Here is a 21,555-nt window from a genome sequence, read left to right on the forward strand (position 1 = left end):
GACAATTATATATATATATATATATATATATATATACATATATGTATACATAATATAATATAAAGATTTCAAATTTTGTCATGCTACCATTGTATGTACAAAAAAAATAATCATGTTTTGGGTTGAGTCTTATGCATCCAATCTATAAACATATGAATGACCAAATTCATCGACCTTCACAGCTAAAGGGTTTGGAATCAATGTATTATAAATACCATGCATGTGCATTAGATAGGTACCTTCTGCAACTTGCACAAATATTATGCAACTAATATTTTCATATTGGAAAAAAAATACCAAAACTATACTATTTGTTGGTTGGTGCCTTTTGTTTCTATAGAAGCAGTAAATATACTCATCTGAATCTGACAACAATTTCTGAAGGAATTGAACACAAAATCTTTGATTAAGTTACAAATGTTATAAACCATTAGTTGCACTTTGTTAAATTGATGATGTTTTTCCTAGCTAGTCTAAGCATAGAGATGCTTATTGAGCAAGTATTTGAGCAGAACTTTTCATAGAAAAATATGAGTTCCATGAATAACGGAATATACAAATTTATAATGTTGGGATGCTTGTGTGCAAGCCTGTCCTTTTCTGACTGTGAATACATATTAAAATCAGGTAGCATGGAAGGTAAATAAAGCTATCTACACCATGTTTCTCTAGCCTTTAGTCTCTGGTGTTTTAAATTGCGGTTACAGTTATTATAATTACGGTTATTACGATATGAATTATTTTGTGAGTAAAAACATATTTTTGACTTCGATGTGGTCTGATGCTGTCTGATGCAGTTGCTTTACGGCCCATTGCAGTTGCGTTATAGCCCATTGCAGTTGCATCACTATGATTCGATATTACACCACCAATTGTGGTGTGATGCGGTTGTGGCTATCACCGCAATAGTAATATCACTTGATGCAGTCCACAATTTGAAACACCTCTGTCGTAAGTGCCAACCAATTCTTATAATGTTTTGTCACTTTCTCCTTACCATGTATATAAGAATACATTCTCATACTCAATTTTGCATTTGTCAAATTTGAAGTATACAAAACTTTCAAGAGAGGATAAGAAAAAATGTATGCAGTTTTATGAAAAAAATTGTGCCTTTATTCAACCCTTGTTGATGGCCTTTTCAATAAGTCATGGTCATAAACTCATGAAGTCATGATAGCCCACAACAATCATTCACTTTAGGACAATCATTAATTTCCCACCATGATTCTTTTATATGCTATTGACTTCACTCAAAAGATACCAACAAGTTACTTTTGCTTTAGCTTTATGCTATATATCTTTGTTGGCACTTCTGTCAAATGCCAAAAATAATAGTCTTGTCCTCTCTATACTCTGTCTTATGTCTGTCTTCAGTTCCAAGCTTCTGACCATACTTCTGTACACTAAATAGAACAAAGATTTGTTGTCCCAGATCTTGTCTTATACGTTGTCTCATGTCAATGATAATAAAACAAAAACAATAATAATAATACAGTTTAATTGATATGTCATGCTTTAATTGATGCAGAACAATGTATTAGACCGGATATACAACATCAGATCTTTGTTTCATTAAATAACCCAAAACATTGGTGACAATATATACCATACCTCTTGATCTTCACATATTAGACATTATGTCTGACTCAAAACCTTATGTTGTTGAGCTTCCCATTTTGGACATTTCTCAACCATTTCAGCCATCTTCTCTATCCGTTCTCTCTAAAGCCTGCAAAAAATGGGGATTTTTTCACATAATCAACCATGGAATCTCTAAAGATCTTTGCAGCAGGCTTTATTCACTGTCCAAAGACCTCTTCAGCCTCCCTTCTGATACTAAACTAAAACTTGGCCCTCTCTCCTCTATAAAATCCTACACCCCTCACTTCATTGCTTCTCCATTCTTTGAAAGCCTTAGAGTTGATGGACCAAACTTCTATGTTTCTGCTAAGTGTTCTGAAGATATCCTCTTTGACAAACAGAATTCCAAATTCAGGTATTGTATAACCACATTGTTGTTGTTATCCATATGTTAAACTTTTAGTACATTTTCTCTGCTTAATATAGAGATACAGAGTTTAAATCCTGGTTGTTCTAATTCCATTAAGCTTTTAGTAGTTTTTCTCCCTATTCTATTCTGTACCTTACGACTTAGAGGTCATGAATTCAAATCCTCTGAAGAATCTTTTCTCCTACGGGGTAAAACAACATATATCTACCTTCTCCAAATCTAACCATGTCAGAGTCTCGTGCGTTGTGCCGCTTTTTTTAATGCTTAATTCTGTATAAGCTTTTATTTATTCAAAGCATAAGTCTATTTCTCTTCTGTTTTTTAATAGTGAGACACTGCAAGAGTATTGTAGCAAGATGGCTGATCTATCTGAAAAAATTATAAAGCTTGTCTTGATGAGCTTAGGGGATGGCTTAGACAAGTTGTTCTATGATTCTGAATTCAACAAGTGCCATGGCTACTTGAGGATAAACAGCTACTCAGCTCCAGAACAAAGTTTGGAAGACCAAATTGAAGGGCTTGGAATGCATACTGATATGAGTTGTATAACTGTCTTATACCAAGATGAAATTGGAGGGCTTCAAGTAAGGTCACATGATGGAAAATGGATAGATATAAACCCTTCAGAGGGTACCCTAGTGGTGAATATAGGTGATATGCTTCAAGCTTGGAGCAATGATAAATTAAGGTCTTCAGAACATAGAGTTGTTTTGAAGCAGCATGTGAATAGGTTTTCTTTTGCTTTCTTTTGGTGCTTTGAGAATGAGAAAGTGATTTTGGCACCAAATGAAGTTGTTGGAGAAGAAAACAAGAGGGTTTATAATTCATTTGTGTGCTTGGACTATTTGAAATTCAGAGAGAACAATCAAATAGGGAAATTTGAAAAGGTTGGGTTTACAGTTAGAGATTTTGCTGGGACTCAGTCTCAAGTTTAAATGGTTACACAAGTGAAAATCAATACATTCATCAAATAGCTTGTAATTTATGCTTGCTATATGATTTACTTATATGGTGCTCTATGTTATGAAATTAGTATAAGTCGCGCGGCCGAAAATCAGGGCACAACAATATATAAAATAAGCAGACAGAAAAGACTTATGGTTCTAATGTGCATATATTTAATCAGTTGCATAGTTTGTGTTTGCTATAGTTTTGTACTGAAAGAGCACAAAATACTGTTATGTCTGAGATCAGTTAGAAAGCTTGATCAGGTTTTGCTTGTATGAAGGTATAATATAGTTGGAGTTTCCAACTGCAAATGGAGAATAATGTTTTCTATTCCTATTGCTCTTTGATTTGATAGATATACAACAATATTGTATGGTTGGTAAGATACTAAAATTGTCTCCATTTTGTAGAAAATTGCTATCAAGTACCAAAAAGGAACATATTTACTCTTCTAGATTAGTTTACACCAGTAATCTGTGTAGTCCTGCTAGTTTTTTTTTAATATAATGATATACACTCACATTAACTTACCTTTGCATAATTTTCATCCTGTTTGTTATATCTAATCTAAGTTTATTTTGTAATGTTATGTTGCATTCGAATAAGTGTATCAGAACTATCTTATAAATGAATTATACTCCTTAAAAATCTACCACCTCACACTTGGTAGCCTATAGAAATGTAAGATGTTTAGAAAAAAATTATTATATGATTCAAGACCAATAAATAATGAAAGTTATCTTTAAAAAAAATATCAAAAGGTCAAAATGAAACCATGGACTTCTAGTATAGCTGATTTTGTTAGAGTTGTATACATTTTGATGAAATTATCTGATCCCAATTCCCAAGACATATACATTAGATATGAGAAAATATATTATCTACCTGAAAAACATTTATGAGGGAGATAAAGAGAGAATGAAAGTGTGAAATCTATGTAGTAGTGATATTATAAAAATGTATATATAGTCAATACATCATCCATCATTCATTTGAATTAAAAATAAATGATAAATAATACAGTGATAGTATAAAAAGTTCTTACACTATGGATGTATATTTTTTTTTCCTCCTTTTATATTTTTGACAAGTTTGAATATAATGCTGCAAGTTTGGCGTTTTATACATGATATTAATATACTATTCAAGCTGTATACTTTGACAAAATTGATGAAAGCATTTGACCCCAATTCCCAAGACATATACATTGGATAAGAAAATATATCATACATGAAGAAACATTTATGAGAAAGATAAAGAGAGAATGAAAGGTGAAATCATGAATTGTATTTTTGTGACAATTAATATAGTGATACAAGTTTTGCGTGTGATATATAAGAATGTAATATCTATGTATTTTACAGTATAAAGATTTATACACAGTTAGTGTATTATCCACCATTCATTTAGATTACTTTTATTTTTTGTTTTGAAAAGTCAATGATGATTGAAAATGAATAGTATATGATGCAGAGTGTAAAAAACTCTTACACCGTCAGAGTATATATATTTTTCTCAGTCATCACTAAATTATCAAGATGACCAAAAAAATATCAATGATTCGATTACTGATAGTGACACTTGTTAGGAGTGCAGTTACCAAGAAAGAGATTAATTACTTACCCAACAGGGTGATAAGATATTATTTATAGTACCAAAAAATATATATAATATTAATATACTATCCATGCCACATTGTTCATATAGCTAAATAAATGTATTTTTTGTTTTACATAACCATATATGGTGTTAGATATTGCATCTATCTCCTGATGGATGTTTTATAAGACAAGATTTGTATTTTGATTTGTATGGTCATTGCCTGATAGCTACCCATATCACATGTTTTAGCATATTGATTGTTAATATTTTCGCAATCTCTACCTTAAGTACACATTGATACACACGAATCATATATTATATTGGACCTTACTTTTTTATTTATTTTCCCTTTTCCAACAATTCTTCTTTCTTATGTTGTTTATACTTTTATTTAGGGAATGTATAATCACAATGATCTTTTCATTATTTGGCAGTTGGCCATCCCACTATTTCAAATCAATGTTTTCAGGATTTTAGGAAGAAAATAATTCTTTATTCACCCCATAGTCATTTTGTGCAAATAAAATTCAAGCCTAATAACCAATTATTTGTAGATATCATAATGTGCACATGTGATTATTGATTAATCAGCCAACTTTCCAAAAAACAATTCCATATCCTGTTCAACATGCAAATTTCAGTACATGAGGTTTACACTGATGGTTTGGAGAAGAAAAATGGAGATAAGATTAACCTACTAACCATATAGATATTATTTTCGGGATTTAAAATCTTAAGCTCGTAGTTGAAATAAAAACCTTATAATTTTTTATTGGTATTACGAAGGATATCCCTTCACCTTTTTTGGGTAAGGAGCAACTGAAAAAGTAGATTAAAAAATTAGTGTTGGGATCATTCCACTATTTAAGGAGTGATTATTTTCTGATACTTATGTATGTTTTTAAAAATAAACTATGGCATTCAAAGTATAAAGTGCATACAAATTAGTTGAGTAAGGTTTTTGTTTTCAACAATAAACAATTTTAATAATCATTATTTACACATTAGTTAATATTATACACATAGCAATCATAAATTCCACCTAAGGAATAAAGAAAGAAGGTAGTAGAAGATAACTAATTGGTGTTTGATGCTACAAAAAAAGAGTTAGAAAGTAATAGTTCAAAATAAGAGAGAAAATCCATATCAATTGGATCTCTATATACATACTTGCATTACTTCAACAAATTTTATCTGGTTTTGATTTGGTCCTGTTTTGGTATTTCTTTAGAAGCAGATGTTTATCTGTTAGACACTTTCCACATGCAGACAGCCTTTCCAACTGGAAAATGAAAGTTTAAATGGTTGCGGTCGCAGTTGCTGTTGTAGTTATGTTGCATTTACGACAAATACACACAATTGCAGAAAAATGTGGCTGATATGGGCTAAACCTCAACCGCGCGGCCTAAATCATGATTGCAGACCCAGGTTTAAAACCCTGCTTGAAATCTGAACTATTTTATCCTTGAAACATCACATGGATGTGTTTAACTTTAACATGTTATATTTCAAGCACATTTTGTACCATATTGAAACCATATATTCATAATTCACTTTCTTAATGCAAGGAAACAGTTTTATACTGCTAGCAGCAAACAAAAATCATATAGGTGCATGCTAAATTTAATGAATTAAGAGCATCACAGGGGCTAAAATAATATAACTAACAAGTCAGTAGTTAAGCACAATGCTAAAATTAAAGTTCATAACTTCATATAATAACATGCTCTAGTTAGGAAACAAATCACTGTTCAGGACTGCCAAATTACATACTCAGAAACATTGACTACTTCTAGGAAAACTCCAATAGCCAGCTCAAATATTTCCAGACACTTTCCAAAGTGCTTCTTTGATCATCCTCGGTGGCGCTGTTGCTGCTCCGCGAAACTGAAACAAAGTTCTAAAAGAGATCAAACTTCACTACAAGGATTGAAGGGACTGATTTTCACAGAAGACATTCTGAAATTATTCATATAATAAATCACTGCAATAGAGTAGAATATTTTGATAATGTCCTAAACCAACATTGGCATACTGCTAAGTAATTTGGATAAATCTCACAAGCATGCTAGTTTTGGAAGAACAAAAGCATTTAGAAACATTTGAAGAATGTAGTTTACACTTTACAATTGACACAAGTGAAAACAAATTAGAAATACAAACCTTAGCTTTAAGTGCAAATGTGAGAACACCATCAACTGTTGATGATTCAACTGTGTGAGCATCTAAATAGAGATTGTTTAAGGCATCAATGATATCATGCAATAAGTATTCTCTATAAATACATTTCATCTCAATAAGAACCTCTTCATCTTTTATGTCTACTTTCACATTCATTGGCTTAGCTTCTTCATTGATAACTCTTTCTATCTCTGTGTCTGTCTCATGAATATCACAAGCATTCATATTTTTCATCAAAGGTTTCATTCCCTTGTAAATCATTCTGGAACCATAGTTATCTGATATCTGTTCTAGCACATCTTGGCATTTTCTTTTGGTTTTTGCTGCAGAATCTACAATGTCCATGTAAGATTCAAGTTCTTTCACTCTTGCCTCAAGCTGTTTTAAGTATTTGATTGTTTCTCCAAGGATTGAAATCTTGTCCACCTGCATATGTTACGTTTGGAATGGTATTGGAAAAATATTTACAAAGTGACCTCATGAAATAATTTGAGGGGTTTTTTGCAAACATAATTCCTAACAAAATATACCAAAAAATAAATTTAACAAACTGTTTTGATATATTTGTGTGCTTTGCCTACCAACTTCATATCCTTAGGGAATTCCTAAAACTAAAAAATTTAATAAATCAAATAGAAACATGCATATAATCCATTTTGGGGCAAGCACATAACAACTCTAGGTTTATGAAGTTTTTTGGACTAAATAGTGAAGATATTAAACTTTGCCATTACTATCCTATAAATAAATCAGATTTCAGAAGAGAGTATTGGTGAATGTGCTTTAACCACTCATAATCCTAAAGGTTTTCATGTGAGGGATGTAACAAACATAGAAATCATACTTAGACCTATATTAAATAGCCAAAGGTTCTAGATGAAGTGGTCCAATGACAATAACATTGTTTGTAGCATGCACTTTCCAGCAACATGATTCATGTCTCATATCCACTGGTATATTAATTTTTGCAGTTGATAAATAAATACCTTACTTGTAGAAGAAGGGACCACAGATTTGAGAACCTGAAAGTTTGTATTTTCTCTACTTTTAGAAGAGAAGACATTTTCTTTTTGTGAGTTGAGAGAGGAGAAACTTCCATGCATAAAAGGAGAAAGAAACAAAGTCTTCTTTAACATGCTTTGTTCCAACTTTGGCCTTTTCCTTTCAGAAATCACTCCTTTCTTCCATTTCACAAAACTTGATTTACAATTAGAGATACTAGGTTGTGTTAAATGTGATGAATTTCCTAAAACAGCACAAAGAGTTCTTGTGTAGTACAAGTCTTCATCAGAAGCATTGCTTTCAAGTTCCCTTAGATGAATTTGGCTCACATTTTTAGAAACTATGCCTTGGTTCTCAGAAGCTTTTGGCATAGAATCACAAGAACTCAAGGAATCTAATGAATCATTGCTTAAGTCATAATCAATAAGATGAACTTGAGAAGGCCCATCATAGATTCCTTCAGCCATGGATTCCTCCAACAAAAAATGGTTCTCACAACCATTGGAAAAACCATCAGGAGAATCCATGATAGAATCTTCATTTATATCTTCTTGCAGTTCCTTGACAATATCTTCATCAAATTTGGTTTCTTCAGCAAAGGAACATGAGTTCTCTAAAGTCACTATATCTAATATCATGTTACCACCATTGGTGCATGTTGGATATTTATCATCAATTTCTGGTTTATTAAGGTCAGAAGAACATTTATCAGAACATATAGGCTTTGAGATTTCTAAGAAACAAGCCTTGACATGTTGAATGAGATTGGGATCTTCTTGCAGCTGTGGAAAATAACAAAACAAAGAGAAGTGTTTAGCATTAACAAAAATTATCTCATTCTCCATATGTTCATAGAAATTAATTTAACATTTAAAAGGTAAAGAAACTAACTCATGGAAGAAGAAAATAATGGAAAAAGAAATTACCAGTTCAGTTGTTCCTATCTCAATAACGCCTCCTACATAGGGAAAACACACCACAGTCTGAAACACACCAATATCAATGTTACTATCTTCAGGTAAACTAGTTAATAGTTCTGTTCTGAGTTGTGTTAGATAGAACCTAGTTTGTTAAGTTTCTTTTCGTACCAACTTTTTGGTTTAGAAAAATAAAGAACTTTTTATTGCAGTGTCCAGTGCACGAGTCTCCCACTTATGGTCTGTTTGCGAGTTTGATTTTGGAGGGGAAGGAAGGGAGAGAGAAGGCTTGAGAGCTATCTCATAATTGTATTTCATGACTTCCAAGTCTTCCCATTCCCCTTCCCTCTAAAAACCAACTAGCAAACAGACCCTTAGTAAGGTGTGGGAGAGTAGATATAAGCAGTCTTTCTCCCGCAAGTGGAGAGGTTGTTTCCAGGATTTGAACTCATGACCTCATGATCAATAAGCAATAAGTGCCAACAACCTTACAAAGACATTTTTTTAATCACAAAATAATTCACACCGCAACGGCTGCAATCCGTATCATAGTAGCCACAATAACTGCAATCATAATAACCACAACAGTGACTACAATTATAACCACAATTTAAACCACTGACAACAACCTTACCGTCGTGTCAAACTCGCCCACTTCTAATATGACAAATTACAAATGTAATTTCTTCTTTGGTTTCATCATACATCTAGAGAAGGAACTATAACCTTGATATAGAAAAAGGTATTTTCATACCTGAATTGAGGCACTCTGAGCACAGAAGTTGATGCCAATGCCCAAATGAAAGAGTTGTTAAAGATGAAGAAAGTTAGTTTTCTATATATCTTGAAAAAATCATCTAGTTATCACTTCAAGCATATGCTATACAGATAAAAAAACAAATATATAGGTAAAATCTAACCTTTGCTAGCAAAGAACGAGAGAAAACATTATTATCTGCATGTTGAGCATTGCATAACCAAATAGTTTCACCAGTTTCTAGTGCTTTTCCAGGTAAACTATGTGACAAGAAAAAACAGATTCTACAAAGTTGAAACATATTTTTATAGAAGTAGAAAGATATTAAAAAAAATGTATGCACCAGCAGTGTAAGAATTTTATACACAGTCAGCCCATCATCCACCATTCATTTTCAATATTATTAACTCTTAAAAAAAGTATTGATTGTGTATAAATCTTTACGCTTACGGTACATATATATTACACTAAAAAAAAGTGTTGGTCCTTGAGATGAATTTAATGGGATGAAATCATAGTACCTTTGGTTAGGATTGAATACATAAGACATGCAAACCAAATAATACCACTCAGAATCAGAGAGATCCTCTGGTGATAATGAAGCAGAAGGCCTTTTAGTTTGTGGATCAGCTTCAACTATAACAAGAAACTTGTATAGTTCTTTCAGTTGTTCACTCCTCTGCATTCCTATTTGATCAGCATTAATTTCATTCATGGTTTGAACTATTTTCCTTGTCTTAATGTCTCCATTATAGTATCCATCTCTCCATTCCAGTATTCTGTTGATCACATTATTCACATCAAATAGAGTAAGTTGCAAATATCTGATATTTCTCTTATTCATTTTTGTTATGAAAATGAAACATGTTTCCAATTTACATTCTCCTTTATAAGTTGGTAGCACAAATTTGCAATACTTTACATTCTATCCTTTAATAACTCAAGATTTATTAGTCTCTCAAATCTACCATCATTTAGCTTCTCTAGCAATTCTGACAGAGGTTTCAATATATATTATCAACAACAACAAAACAAAACTCATACATAACATCATTCTATTTTAGTTGATTTTGCCTTACAGATAGTGAAATTACCAAACTTTCAGGTTAAGACTAACCTGAACCAAGGAGAGAAAAGAAATATTATACTAATGAAACCAAAAAAACTTAAAAAGATTGGTGCTTTTCTACCCTTCTTGGGTGGTTGAAGATGCCCAAAAAATCCCATAGCTCCATTGAATACTCCTTATAGCAACAACTAACTGTGTACTTAAGCTCTTGTGCATTTTCTCATGTTTTGGACTCTCACACTCCAAAGTTGTCATCAAACCTGAAGAATAGTCACATTCAGTTCATGTTAAGATTACTTTCATTTGGTCATAAAACAAGAAAAAGGATAAATTTCAATATTAAAGGGATCTACAACATAGATTAAAATAACTTTGGCTAGTTTAAAGTGTATGAAGTAGGTGGTACATGTATATAAGTGTATCTTATGCTAAACCACCAGATGAATGAAGGAAAGGTATACTTTACATTTACCCTTTATATATTCTTCTACTCTCTCCTGTTATGGTTACTAAAACTGAAGAATCAGGTGTGTATGATTTCTGAGACCAGGTTAGAAGTGCAACATCAATGTGTCAATTTGTTTATATTAGGTTGAAATTGCTTTTCATGACAATGAAATGGAAAATTTTGACAATACAAAAATTAGCACATATTAGTAATAGAATAAATTCACTTAAACATCCCTTACATGGGGTATGAGATGATTATAAAATGTTGAGAGTAGGAAGGGGTTGATATTTTGATGGATAATAACAAATGAAGAAGAAGCTCATAATACAATGAAACAATGGAACTGTAAAGTTTGACATTTACTTTGTAGGGAGAATCTAACTTCGGCATTTTCCACACAATGATACTTAGGACAAGAATAATGGATAAGATTTAGTTTTTCTACTATAAGATATATCATTGAATTGAGTAAGAAATTTTCTCCAAAAGTAACAAATTCTTCCATGACATGGATAATGGAAGGCTATTTTGGTAATTAACTAATTCTTGAAAACAAAAACTAACCATTTTATTTAAGAGTCATGCATTTAGAGAAGTAAGACATAGTTATAGATATCCTATTAAAAAGTTGAGATTTTCATGTCTTATGCACAAGACAACATTGAAAAGCAAAAGTTCATACCAAATGTAACCATGGCTACAAGTTAGTGGAAAGGTGGTATTAATTGGAGAAGTTGTGGTTTTCAATATTCATTCTAGTTTGCTTGTTACTGTATTGGTTGATAATATTGTCCTAAAAATAGGAAATATTCAAAAGATTAGTAAGGATATTTCATTTTTCATTTATATTTTCATGGCCAAGTTGGATAACAAAAATGTAGTTGTGATTTCAATGAAGAGTTTCATAATGTAAAACTAAATGATTGAAGGATACAATGCTTTTACATTCACATTAAGTCAAAATTATAAACTAGTAAGGAAATGAGATAAAATCTAGAGAATGTGTCTTTGTGTATATGAAATATGGAAAATAATATATCCTCTTACAAATTCATATACCAATAAGAATAAGAAAGTGATATATGTCACAAAATGATAATTTGATTTAAAAAAAGGTAATATTCACTTCGACAATATTTTAAATTTAAATGGGAATAGTCCTTTATTACATAATACTTTTAATAAAAAAACAAAAATAAAAACAATCCCAAATTATTAATTCCAAGATCTCATGGGTCCCTAAGCCCCTTCTGGATTGAGAAGAAAAGACATGAGCCCTATTATAAAATGAATCAATGAGAAGGCAGAGGAATTGTGAGTCCCACAATATAATTTTGTTTGACATTTCGAGTTATTTTCTCTATCTTCTACTTGTGTCCTTCATTAATAATTTTAGCTGATTTAGCCAGTGCTAGGACCCACAATGTACCTTTTACAAAACCTCCATATTATAACTATTTGTGTTTTTATTTATTATTTATTTATAATAATAGCATGAAATTTGAATCATCCACTTTGTTTGAACTGTGAAGTGTACAAAACCCATCAATTCTATTCAAATCTTTATGATGGATTTTGATCTGAATATTTTAGATTAATTTTATTTGTTGGTATTTTAGTTTGAAAAGTTGGAGGCAAGTTATGGAACTTTTTTATTTTTTCACTTCAGGCATTCATTTAAGGATATAGTGATCCTTGCTCATTTAACATTATACTTTAGTGATACAATACTTTGTTTGTGGGTAAGGACATAAACATTATCACGTTATTGAAGCATAGGATATAGATTTGATAAAGTTTTAAATTAACTCTCTACTAGTAAAGTAAAGACTTAATTACATACTTGCTCTATTATTTCATCATTATACTCAGACTTTCGGTTGAGATTAACAAACAAACTCTCCTCCCAAAAAATAATGTGTTTGGACAATGAAGAAGATAAGGTAAGTATCATATAGGATCAATATGTTTTCATAAAAAATAAAGGAATATCCTAATAATCCAGGAAAAATCACTTTATTTAAAGGCAAATAGAATTTGAGTTTTAGTATCACCTTATTTATTATATTTATGATTTTTATTATTTTGTATACATGTATCCCCAAATATGTATCAATGCATTAGACACGTATCATATCCGATGCACGTATTAGATAAACGCATATGTGCTTCTCGGATAAAAAAATTAAAAAATATAAAAGATCCCTTCTCCCATACACTGTTTTTCTAAATTATAGTTGATTGGAAAGGCATGGGGGCAAGGTAGACACAAACTTCTTGGGTTAGGTGAAAGCAGCGTAGAGAGATTTTGCCCTCAGCAGAAGCAAATCATTATCTTTCTGTATGGCCCCTCTTCTATATACTTGTTCGTCTTCTGCAACTACCTACTTCTCTTTGGTATCCACGTGCACCACACCAAACTCTTTCTTATGGCTATTATTACAAGTTTTATTGGGATGCAAATTCCTTATAAATGTATTACAATTTACAAGTGTTACTATTATAAAGACATATAGGAAAGTAAAATTGATTAAGAAGATATATTTACCAAAAAAATATGATAAGTTTTTAGTTTGAGTATCCTAACTAATCATTTGTAGTAGAGTGCTGATTCAACTAACAAGGTGTATCCTTAATCTGAACATAAAAATGTGCTGGAAAAAAATAGGTTTAATTTGAGTAAGGTACTAAGGTACGCTATCGGATAAGTTTATGGTATATTAAAAACTAAAAAGCAAGGGATTGCATGCATGATGCAATGTACTAAAATGCACGGTTTAAGATTATAAAATGGGAAAATTACACTATTTTTTCGTAAGATGTAGATTATTTATAGCTAATATTCTTCAATTTTAAAAGTTATACTTAATTTCCATTTTCATTGGTAAAGTTGTTTTTTACGGGAGCTGGAAATTGAGGGACTAATTTGATAATTCGTATTTAATAACGTTCATTTAATAATGTTCTTGTGTTGTGTAAGAAATTGAGTTTTGAGTCACACACGTTAATATTTAAATATGTTTAGGATCATTATTTTAAGTAGTTAAATTAAAGTGATATAATTCAATATAGTATATGACTTATTATAAAAATTATTGTGTAAAGATCATAAGTCTTATTTCTATTTTATGATGCGCAAATTGGAAATAAGAAAATCAAGTAGAATCACCCATCATAAAATTAAATGTATGCACTTATTATAGATAAGGGATTATGGTCCCCAATTGTAGACTACAAGATGAACCACAATATGAGATAAGCAAGAAGCAAAACCAAGTCATTCTCTTCATCCAATTAGAGGAGAAAATAAGGCTAAAAATGATCTACAATTGGAAGGTAAAATAATCTACATGTTCTACTACGAACATGCATTTATATACAAAGATAAATAATATAGAGTTGGTAGATACATGATGTAAGACAATATAACATCCACTCACCATATTCTCTATGAATATATTAAGGTACGCTTCTATTCAAGTTTTAGTTTTATATTTCTTCTTGTTGATTTGACATGAAAGATCTTGACTATATGATGATAAATACATCATCTATTGTATTACGTATATTTAAATATAAAGTCTCTCACCGCTAAAGTCTCTATTAAAGATTTTTTCAACATGTTGAACATTGCTAAATATTAAGTGGAAGAGAATTAGTAACGCATTGGTAAAGCAAACATTGTTAAATGTGATAGGTAGATATACATTAACAATAATGTTAGCGTCAATGAATGTTATTTAATGTATGAGTCAAAGATTTAATAGCTCTCATTAAAGTGAGTATCATTGTTTCTCGCACACTCAACAACACTAGCTCTAGTGAACGCTAGTCATATGTTCACACATTCAACATTGATTATTTCAACATGTGCTGTTAAATGTCACACATTCAGTGACACTTGCTTCAATAAGCACGGTTAAAAATCACACATTCAACAACACTTATTTTAATGAATACTGTCAAAAGTCACACATTTATACATTCAACATACTATTAAAAGTCATACATTCAATGATGGTTGCTTCAACGAACACTGTTAAAAGTCACACATTTGACAATGTTTTTCAGTGAGCATTGTTCAAAGTCATACATTCACACATTCAATAACATTTGTTTCAACACTATTAAAAGTCATATATTCAAATAATCAAATAACGCTTATTTTAGTGAGCGCAAATCTTTGTAAATTTAAAAACAAAATCTCACACACAATAATTAGATGTGTCAAAATGAGTTACCCGAGTACATTTTATGCATATCAAATTATAGTCCAAACCCACCCTAAGCGAGTTGCGGGTTGTGGTAGGCCGGCCCGCATAATACTAAAAAATATTTAAATTTTAACAAATTTACTCTATTTAAAATATATATCAGTTGATATTAATGTATAGTTTTTATAACATACTTGTTATACTCAATGCAACCAAACTTATAGATTTAATCCTTGTATTTGAGTTAAAACATTATGTCAAATTCATGTATATGATTTCTTAACATAACTCATACTAAATCTTTCATTTCTATTGGACTCTATCTTCCTAACACAATATAATTTGTAACTTCACTTTAATATATAAATATTTGGATACTATCAAAATATTATCACTTTGGTTTATAGTACTGATAATATGCAGAGGCAGAGCCTTTAAGGGACACGTGGGGCAGCTGCCCCCTCGAATTTTTAAAATACTTTTTTATTACCTTTTTATCTAAGGGAATATATTTGTTGTTCTAAAAAGTGTATCACTTATTGTGTTTGGTTAGAAAAATACTTAATTATTAAACCTTTAAATTATAAAAAAGTGGCACATAGGTTAACACACTTTTTTCAAACAACATATTGTTAGGCAGATATTAGTGTAGAGATAGTTTTTCTAATTCTAGAGACAACAACTACTGAATATACTTCAATTTTTCATATCCTTCTTCATAGTCCAATACAACTATATATAAGGGAAGCATAAAAAGGAAAATGATCTCAACCATACATGTGGTTAGATCTTACATAAAGAGTAAATTAGTTAAAACAGAAATAGGGAATATACTCCCTCCTATTCCATGATGAAATCTTTTTGTCAGCTAGGGAATATACTTCCTCCTATTCCATGATGAAATCTTTTTGCCAGCTAGGGAATATACTCCCTCCTATTCCAAATAAACCTTGCCCTCAAGGTTTGAATTATTTAGCGCTGACTTATTCAAGCCCAACTCGTGAGGAGAGAGAGTGACACGTGAAAACGTGTTGGAGAAGTTTGGACCATGTGAAGAGTCGGTAAGGTGCAGATTATAGGGAGGTGTGTGACTCTCCTTTTGATAGCTAATTGATGGTAAAGAGTGCCAACGGTTCAATTTTGTGGGCATGGTCAATGGAGCAGACTGTGCATTTATTTTCGCACTACTCGAGGTCATTAATGACCCATGTGCTCCCTGTAAGCCGTTGGATGAGGCTGGGAAGATATCATTACCATCCAAGGGCTCCTTTTGAAGTAATGTGGCTTTTAGTTTGCTAACTCCATTCACTGGGACATTGCATGAAGAGTTGAGAGAACCAAAAGATTTGTTGTGGTTCCTCTCTCTTCTTGAAGAACCACCTTCAATCAAAATTTCCCTTCCACCATAGAACCTCTTCGTCTCACCTTCTCCTTCCATCATGCCTTGGTGCTTACTTTTATTCGGAGAACCCATTTCTTCAGCCATTTCTTTCTCTTTGGTTTCATTAACCGGTTTTATGGTTGTTCTTTCCGGACCTTTGCATCGTTCTCCTCCATTGCGGTTTGGTGCACCATTAAAGTTCTCAATGGCCTCATTTGGCGGTGGTAACTCTGTGAGAACCGGAAGGGGCACATGTTGGACCAAGGGATCTCCATAAAACCGCTTGAGTAATGACACATGGAAAATGGGATGGATCCATGATGATGGAGGCAGATCCAACTCGTAAGCCATCGGTCTGATGCTACGGGTTATTTGGTATGACCCATAGTATCGAGGAGACAACTTAGTACACAGCCGGCGAGCCACCGTTACCTATCGGTAAGGGTGTAGCTTTAACAGAACTCACTCTCCAGCTTCAAAGGTAATGTCTTTACGTCCAATTTGAGTTTGGGCTATCATTCTTTGTTGTCCTATGAAAAGATTGTGCTTTACAGTTGTTAACAACCGTGTTCGTGCTTGTAGAATGTCCAGAGCCGGATCAGAAGAGCTACTTGTGGCAGTGTAACTCGTTAGTGTCGGTGGAGGACGACCATAAATGACCTCGAATGGAGAAAATATGGTAGCTGAATGCTTGGAGATATTATACCAGTACTCCGCCAGGGGAAGGTGTCGGAACCACTTTTTGGCTGAGAGCCGATAAAACAACGAAGGTATGTCTAGAGGCACCTGCTCACTACCTCTATTTGCCCGTCTGACTGAGGGTGATAGGCGGAGCTGAAACAAAGGGTGGTTCCAAGCAATCGGAAAAATTCCTTCCAAAAAGAACTCACAAAAAGTCTATCCCTATCTGATACAATGGATCAGGGAACACCATGTAACCGAACCACTTCTACCAAGAATCGATGCGCTAAGGACTCAACAATGAATTTGGTGGGAAGCACAATGAAGTGAGCATACTTTGAAAGTCGATCGACTATCACCCAAATTACCGTATGACCATGGGAAGAAGGTAAATGAGTTATAAAATTCATAGACAAGTCTTCCCATATTTTATCCGGTATTTTTAGAGGTTGAAGAAACCTATTTTGTTTTGATGGAACATATTTGTTGTGTTGACAGGGAAGGCACCGCTGAATAAAGTGCTTGGTATCACGATACAACCCCGACCAATAGCAAGAAGCTGCAACTCGAGCAAGAGTGGGTTTCAACCCGGAATGGCCCGCTGTAGGTGATGCATGATACTCGGTCAGAACCGTGTGCCGAAGATCTGGGAGATCAAGTATGAAAATTCTATTCTCATAGGAAATGATGATATTAGAAAAATGAAATTTGTCTTTCATGTGCTTGTCTGTTTCGCACTTACTGATTAATTGTTTGCCTTCTGTGGTGTTATAATGAGTCTGCAACTAATCTAGCAAGGTTGGGATCGGAGATGAGAGGGATGTCAATATTGCTACATCATCATCAAGGCGTCTGGAGAGAGCATTAACCATCCTATTCGAGGTACCAGTTCTATATCGTATTTCATATTGAAATCCAATAAGCTTAGTAGCCCATTTTTGTTGTTCTGGTTGTGCAATCCCCGAGTCTTTGACAATGAACATTTCCCGAACATAGGCAGAAGTATGCTGCATGCGGGAAGCCATCTTTTTGCCGAAAAAGGCAATGAGGTGCCCAAATTGGGTGAGAATAGCGCTAATAGCAACTACTGATGCGTCGATCTCGACTTCAAAAGTGGCAAAAAAATCTCGCAGATGCAGTACTAGAGTGTTTATCATTTTTTGCTTTAGTGTTGTAAAGGCCAGTTGAGCTTCTGATGTCCATGTAAATTTGTTTTGTTTCAGTAGATCGGTGAGGGGAGCGGTGAGAGTGGCGTAGTGTTTAACAAATTTTCTGTAGAAGCCGGTGAGTCCTAAAAATCCCATGAGAGTCGTGAGTGATCGAGGCTGAGGCCAATCCATCAAAGCCTGAATTTTATCCGGATCTGGCTGCATATCAGCCGCATATATAATATGTCTTAGATAGCCAACTGAATCAACCCCAAATTGACACTTATATAACTTAGTATAAAATTGGTTAGATTCTAATAAGTGCAACACAATATTTAGATGGAACAAGTGGTCACTTAATGAATTGCTGTAAATGAGTATGTCATCAAAAAATACCAGAACGAATCTGCGTAAGTGAGGCCTAAGTAAATCATTCATGGCCGCTTGAAATGTGGACGGGGCATTAGTGAGACAGAAGGGCATTACCAAAAATTCATAATGCCCGTCAAACGTACGAAAAGCTGTCTTGTGGATATCCTCTGGCCGAACTCGAATCTGGTGCTATCCTGAGCGCAAATCTATTTTGGAAAATATTTTTACGCCTCCGAGTTCATCCAATAACTCATCAATTGAGGGAATGGGAAATTGGTTAGGAATATTAATGGCATTAAGTGTTCTATAGTCGACACAAAATCGTGAGTTCCCATCTTTTTTTAACCGAAAGCACTAGTGATGAAAATGGGCTAGTGCTTGGAATGACAATTCCTGCTTGCAACATGTCTTTTAGCATAATTGTCATGATATCTTTCTGAGAGTGGGGGTACTAATAAGGGCGACAATTGATTGGGGCTGAGGAAGGGTGTAGGGGAATGTGGTGGTCATGGGATCTGGTGGGGGTAGAGTAGTGGGTTGTTGAAAAATGGATTGATAATTATCTAGGAGGGTTGTAATTTGGTCGTGTGGTTTTGGGATTGGGAGGGTGGAATTTGATGTGTCAATAGAGGAAATTGGAAGGATAGTAATAGCATGGAAAGTGGCAATATTGTCAGTGTGTAGGAGTCTAGTGAATTGATGGAAGGTAGATGATTGTAAGTTATAGGAAGATTCCCTAGTGAATGTAATAGTAGTATTATCAACAGAAAATTACATAGAAGGAACAGAAAAGTCTGAAACAATTGGTCCCAAATTTCGGAGCCATTATATGTCGAGCGGGGTTGGAGTGATGGGTAAATTTAGGTGATCATCCAATCGAGGTTGTAAAATAATGTGGGAACTGCCAGTATCCACTAAGATAGTGACCCGATGACCATAGATTGTTCTAGAAAATTTAAGTGTCTTAAGATAAATCTGACCACCTAGAGCCTGATTAGAAATGTGAAAATGAATAAGGGCCTCTTGAATTGGCTCTGGATCAATCTGTTGTTGTTCTGCACTAAGTAGTTCCGAACTGTTGGGATCAGTCTCGAAAATAACACAATCATCTAACATCAACAAAAATTTCATTGGCTGACATCTATGGCCGGGGTGAAATTTTTCATCACAATTATAACATAGGTCTTGAGCGCGCCGATCTTGCATTTGTGCAATGGAGAGACGGCGAATGAGGAGTGGGGGATTAGGAGAGGTGGATTGGGAATTGGATTGTATGTGGGTATTGGTTTTGGGATATGTGATTGGGCTAGGTAATGGATTTCTGTTCTCTTTTGGGCCGATCCGGTTAGCATCACGAATCTTAGCTTCCACCAATTTGGCAAGTCCCAATGCCTCAGAAATAGAGGTGGGGCGCATGATGGCCGACTCTCTGCGAATTTCCGGTAATAGCCCTGAAAGGAAGCAGTTGAGAATAATATATGGAGGTAAACCCCAAATTCGATTGCATAATTTTTCAAACTGTTTTTGATATTCAGTGACAGAACCAAATTGCTTAAGCTTGAACAATTCGGCTTGGTGGTTGGTATAAGTGGAGGGACCGAAACGATTCTCCAAGTCCCTAGTAAACGTGTTCCAATCTATAATTTGTGAATTGTGAAACATTCACTTAAACCAACTCAAGGCTTCTCCTTGTATACAGAAAGAGATCATGGGCATTCGCTGATCTGGTGGGACTAGGTAGAGTTGAAAGAATTGCTCCGCTTGAAAAATCTAGTTCAATGGTTTTGAGCCATCAAAAGGCATGAGATGTAATTTAGGTGGTCTAGGTTGTGGTGGTGGGTTGTAGTGGGTCTGTGGGTAAGTATTGGGTGGGAATGTGGGTGAGGATGTTGGAATTGGGGTTGGTTCGTAAGGGTTGGTGTGGGGTAAGTTGTTTGTGGGTGATGTCGTGAGGGCGGGTGGCCGTGTATGGGTGGGGTGGCAGAACCGTTTTGGGTCAGGTGAGAAGCAGAGGTTTGAGCTGGAAGGTCCAGTGGGGGGTCTTGGGGAAGGATGGGTAAAAATCTTATATCAGCTAGTTTTTCAGTGATATTGTGAATGACAGTGGTGATGGCGGCATGACACACATCTTGCTGCTCCTGATTTTCCTTCAACTTCTCCATGAGAAGCTGGGTAATAGTCTCATCGGGTTCTTTGTGAGAGGTTTTGGGAGGCATTTGAGAATAAATGAAAGCACGAGAATGTTAGGCAAATATTAGTGTAGAGATAGTTTTTCTAATTCTAGAGACAACAACTACTGAATATACTTCAATTTTTCATATCCTTCTGCATAGTCCAATACAACTATATATAAGGGAAGCATAAAAAGGAAAATGATCTCAACTATACATGTGGTTAGATCTTACATAAAGAGTAAATTGGTTAAAACAGAAATAGGGAATATACTCCATCCTATTCCATGATGAAATCTTTTTGCCAACTAGGAGGATTGTGTTGTCTCTTTGTTTCTTTAGTTGGCTCTTGGGCCCTAACACATATATATTTCCTTTACCTACATCCAATATGATGTCTTTATGGAGATAATAGTTGAAACTCACATATTTGTTTCTTTAATTTGTAGCTTGATAAATAAATACACTATAATTTGTATGGTTTTTTTAAAAATTATACATAATAGAAGTTTTCTTTTACGTGTAGATGTTGATGTTGCTTACAACAATATGACTTTATTTGAGTTCGTAATAATTTTACACTTGATGAAAGAGATTATATATGTATTGATAATATATATCATAAGGATGCTTATACGTAATTTTAT

General features: G+C 33.6%; 2 protein-coding genes across 6 annotated transcripts; one reads left to right on the forward strand and one right to left on the reverse strand.

Moving 5' to 3' along the window:
- On the forward strand, window positions 1,616-3,227 carry LOC109359547 (gibberellin 3-beta-dioxygenase 4). Its single transcript, XM_019604253.1, has 2 exons — window positions 1,616-1,999; window positions 2,343-3,227. Exons 1-2 carry the CDS (start codon window positions 1,641-1,643, stop codon window positions 2,947-2,949), a joined length of 966 nt encoding a protein of 321 aa, XP_019459798.1. The 5' UTR covers window positions 1,616-1,640; the 3' UTR covers window positions 2,950-3,227.
- On the reverse strand, window positions 6,258-11,269 carry LOC109359269 (transcription factor MYC1-like). 5 transcript variants are annotated; one of them, XM_019603868.1, is made up of 9 exons: window positions 11,180-11,269; window positions 10,612-10,750; window positions 9,943-10,200; window positions 9,585-9,681; window positions 9,419-9,433; window positions 8,674-8,730; window positions 7,732-8,529; window positions 6,728-7,171; window positions 6,258-6,451 (listed from the first exon to the last, which is right to left on the reverse strand). In XM_019603868.1, the coding sequence occupies exons 2-9, from the start codon at window positions 10,743-10,745 to the stop codon at window positions 6,380-6,382; spliced, it is 1,875 nt and encodes a 624-aa protein (XP_019459413.1). In that variant the 5' UTR covers window positions 10,746-10,750; window positions 11,180-11,269; the 3' UTR covers window positions 6,258-6,379. The 5 variants fall into 5 exon arrangements, with proteins under 5 accessions (XP_019459413.1, XP_019459414.1, XP_019459412.1 ...); XM_019603869.1 differs by lacking the exon at window positions 11,180-11,269 and adding an exon at window positions 10,963-11,131; XM_019603867.1 differs by lacking the exon at window positions 11,180-11,269 and having other exon boundaries at window positions 10,612-10,918.

Source organism: Lupinus angustifolius, chromosome LG11 (assembly GCF_001865875.1).
Source record: "Lupinus angustifolius cultivar Tanjil chromosome LG11, LupAngTanjil_v1.0, whole genome shotgun sequence".
Lineage (NCBI taxonomy): Eukaryota > Viridiplantae > Streptophyta > Magnoliopsida > Fabales > Fabaceae > Lupinus > Lupinus angustifolius.

Excerpts from the sequence above, each read along its gene's own strand:
- LOC109359547 (XM_019604253.1), top strand. The coding sequence starts at position 1,641 with ATGTCTGACTCAAAACCTTATGTTGTTGAGCTTCCCATTTTGGACATT. Across the intron at positions 2,000-2,342 it reads AAACAGAATTCCAAATTCAG|TGAGACACTGCAAGAGTATT; the intron begins GTATTGTATAAC and ends GTTTTTTAATAG.
- LOC109359269 (XM_019603868.1), bottom strand. The coding sequence starts at position 10,745 with ATGACAACTTTGGAGTGTGAGAGTCCAAAACATGAGAAAATGCACAAG. Across the intron at positions 10,201-10,611 it reads TCTTCAACCACCCAAGAAGG|AATACTGGAATGGAGAGATG; the intron begins GTAGAAAAGCAC and ends TGTGATCAACAG. Across the intron at positions 6,452-6,727 it reads CATTTGCACTTAAAGCTAAG|TTTCGCGGAGCAGCAACAGC; the intron begins GTTTGTATTTCT and ends ACTTTGTTTCAG.